We start from the raw sequence: 3150 nt of genomic DNA on the forward strand, positions 1-3150 counted from the left end.
TAAAATTTGACTACACTGAGATTTTCATTCAGAAATTGCTTGTAAATATCACAAATAATTATGAAAAAAAATAGCAAGTAACACATTGACTTAAATAGAAAATTTGAAAGTAGAAAACCTGAAATAGTGTTTTAATTCTAAAACATACTCTAATAATCTTTGTTTTATTTGCAGCTTTTAAAAAATCAGTTTTACATCAAATGAGCTCAAAGCTGACAGACTTGACCTGAAGCCAAAAATGTTTGATTGGGGTCTCAAACTGAACAGATGTTTGTGCTGTGATATAAACTATCCCTGTTGTGTTGTGTGTTTTGTGTGTTCAGGAGATCACACTGACGGAGGGCAGTAAAATTTTCGCGTCGTGGAAAAATCCACCGCCTCCGGTCTATATTCAGTTCTTCTTCTTCAACCTCACCAACCCTGAAGAGTTCCTGAAAGGAGAAGCCAAACCTCGTCTTACTGAAATGGGTCCGTACACCTTCAGGTACATCACATGCACATGCAGACTGCTGGGATCAGACGGCACGGTTTTCATGAAATAGTAAAATCAGACTGAGTGACAGGACGCAGAGTAGCTCCGCCCACTGTGAAACCTCAGTGGTCCAAAATCCCACTCCACACAACTGCATAATGTGTGTTGTTACGTTACGTTACGTTATGTTGCGTTGCGTTGTTTTTATGTTACATTATGTTAAGTTACGTTACATTGCGTTATGTTTTTATGTTACGTTATGTTAAGTTACGTTACATTGCGTTATGTTTTTATGTTACGTTATGTTACGGTAAGTTGCGTTATGTTACGGTAAGTTACGTTACATTGCCTTATGTTTTTATGTTACGTTTAGTTACGTTACGTTGCATTATGTTTTTATGTTACGTTAAGTTATGCTAAGTTATGTTACGTTGTGTTATGTTTTTATGTTATGTTACGTTAAGTTACATTACGTTGCGTTATGTTTTTATGTTACGGTAAGTTACGTTACATTGTCTTATGTTTTTATGTTACGTTTAGTTACGTTACGTTGCATTATGTTTTTATGTTACATTATGTTACGTTAAGTTATGCTGTTACATTACGTTGTGTTATGTTTTTAAGTTACGTTACGTTGTGTTATGTTTTTATGTTACGTTATGTTGCGTTATGTTTTTATGTTACGTTTAGTTACGTTACGTTGCGTTGCGTTGCGTTGCGTTATGTTACGCTTGGTTAGGTTGTTATTCTTTGTTTTATATTATTAAACAACATAAAACATAACAAAAAAAACATAACAAAAAAAACATAACGTTATGTTTTGCTATGTTATGTTATGGTTTTTGTTATAAAATATAACATAAAAACATAATATACCATAACAAAACATATCAGTTGCAAAACTAAACTAAACATAACAAACAAATCTGTATCACATAAAACATAACTTATGTTTTGCAGTGTTATGTGTTGTTATTTTTGTTATAAAACATTACATAACAAAAAAAATAAAGCAATGTAACATCAAAACATAAAACATTTAGCTTAACGTTATGTTTTGCAGTGGTATATTTTGTTATAAAACAACAAAAATAACATAAAACAACATAACATCAAAACATAACATACAACTTTACATGTTATGCTTTACTATGTTTTTTTTTGTTATAAAACATAACTGAGCAAAACATAAAACATAAGACTGTAATATAACAGCAAGACATAACATGTTATGTTGTATTTTGTTATACTATGTTTTTATGTTATAAAACAACATAACGAAAGATCACAAACATAACATTGCTATTCTATGTTATGTTTTTTTGTATGAAACAACATAAAACATACTATAAAAAATAAGAAAACAACGTCAGAACAGCATAACACATAACATGTTATGTTTTGCTATAAAAACAATATAACAAACCATACAGTAACATAACATGAATATAATACAACATAACAAAACAATGGTAGATTTTGCCATTACATTTTTTATGTTTAATGTTATGTTATGCTATGTCACGTTTTTATGTTATGTTTTGTAATGTTTTTTGTCAAGTAAGAAAAAGCCATCAGTAGAACTCATAGAAGAAAGTAATGCACAGTTGCATTACATTATAAATTAGGGTGCATAAGCGTTCAACTCCTCCATGTGACGGCAGCAGAATCAGTTCAGAGGCACCAGACTGTGTTTGGCTTCTGCTGCAGACGAAGCCAAACAGTGCTGATGCTCAGAGATTTGAGTCCAGTGCGAATCTCTGCACAAATCTGTCACGCTGCGGCCTGAGCAAACCTGACTCATATTCCAGCATTTAATTGGGCTGTAATTTAAGAAAGCAGTAAAACTGACAAAGCTCATCATGCTACCAGTAGTTATGTTGTAAAATAGCTGCTATCTAAAGTAATATCACAGCACATGCCTAATCTCCGGAAATGACTCTGTCTGCATTATGTAACTCTTTAATCAATCCCATCATGCATCTGAACATAGATCTGTTAAGAATATCTGAACCCAGAAACTTCTTTTTATTTGTCAAATATAACATAGCATAACTTAGCAAAACAACATAAAAACGTAATATGACAAAACATAACATAAAACATAACTTGTTTTGTTTTTATCTTTTGTTTTGTTGTTTTCCTCTTATAAAATATAAATAATGAAACAAAACATTAGATAAAATAACATACTGTTGTGACTGTTATAAATCATAACAAAACAGCATCACATAAAACAACGTTGTTGTTTTTTTTCTTATAAAACAACATAAAAGATAATATAACAAAAAACCTAATAACATAACAAAGCAACATGTTACGGTTTGCTGTGTTATGTCTTGTTATATAAAAATAATGTAACAAAACGAAACAAACAGTAGCATTACTTAGCAAAATGTGCCAAACTGTAACAAATGTAACATAAAACAAAACAAAACAGAACATACATAACAAATCATGTTTAGACACATATGTTTGTTTTTAATGTGTTTATCCAAAAAAGTGATAAATTATCAAATTTATAAATTATACAAAAAAATAGCAATTATATTTTAATTTACTATATTATAATTGAATTATTATTTGAATGATTAAAAATTATTATTTATATAGTAATTGAATTATTGAATATATATATATATATATATATATATATATATATATATATATATAGCAAA

At 29.5% G+C, this 3150-nt stretch overlaps 1 protein-coding gene across 1 annotated transcript in view; it reads left to right on the plus strand.

The window, feature by feature from the left end:
- The window catches only part of LOC107669280 (lysosome membrane protein 2-like), a 37136-nt gene that overhangs the window by 8455 nt on the left and 25531 nt on the right, over positions 1-3150 (plus strand). The window contains exon 2 of the mRNA XM_016461457.1: positions 324-484. Within this exon, the coding sequence (XP_016316943.1) occupies positions 324-484 (161 nt within the window). The remainder of the gene's footprint in view (positions 1-323; positions 485-3150) is intronic.

Source organism: Sinocyclocheilus anshuiensis, unplaced genomic scaffold, assembly GCF_001515605.1.
Source record: "Sinocyclocheilus anshuiensis isolate Anshui unplaced genomic scaffold, SAMN03320099.WGS_v1.1 scaffold320, whole genome shotgun sequence".
Classification (NCBI taxonomy): domain Eukaryota; kingdom Metazoa; phylum Chordata; class Actinopteri; order Cypriniformes; family Cyprinidae; genus Sinocyclocheilus; species Sinocyclocheilus anshuiensis.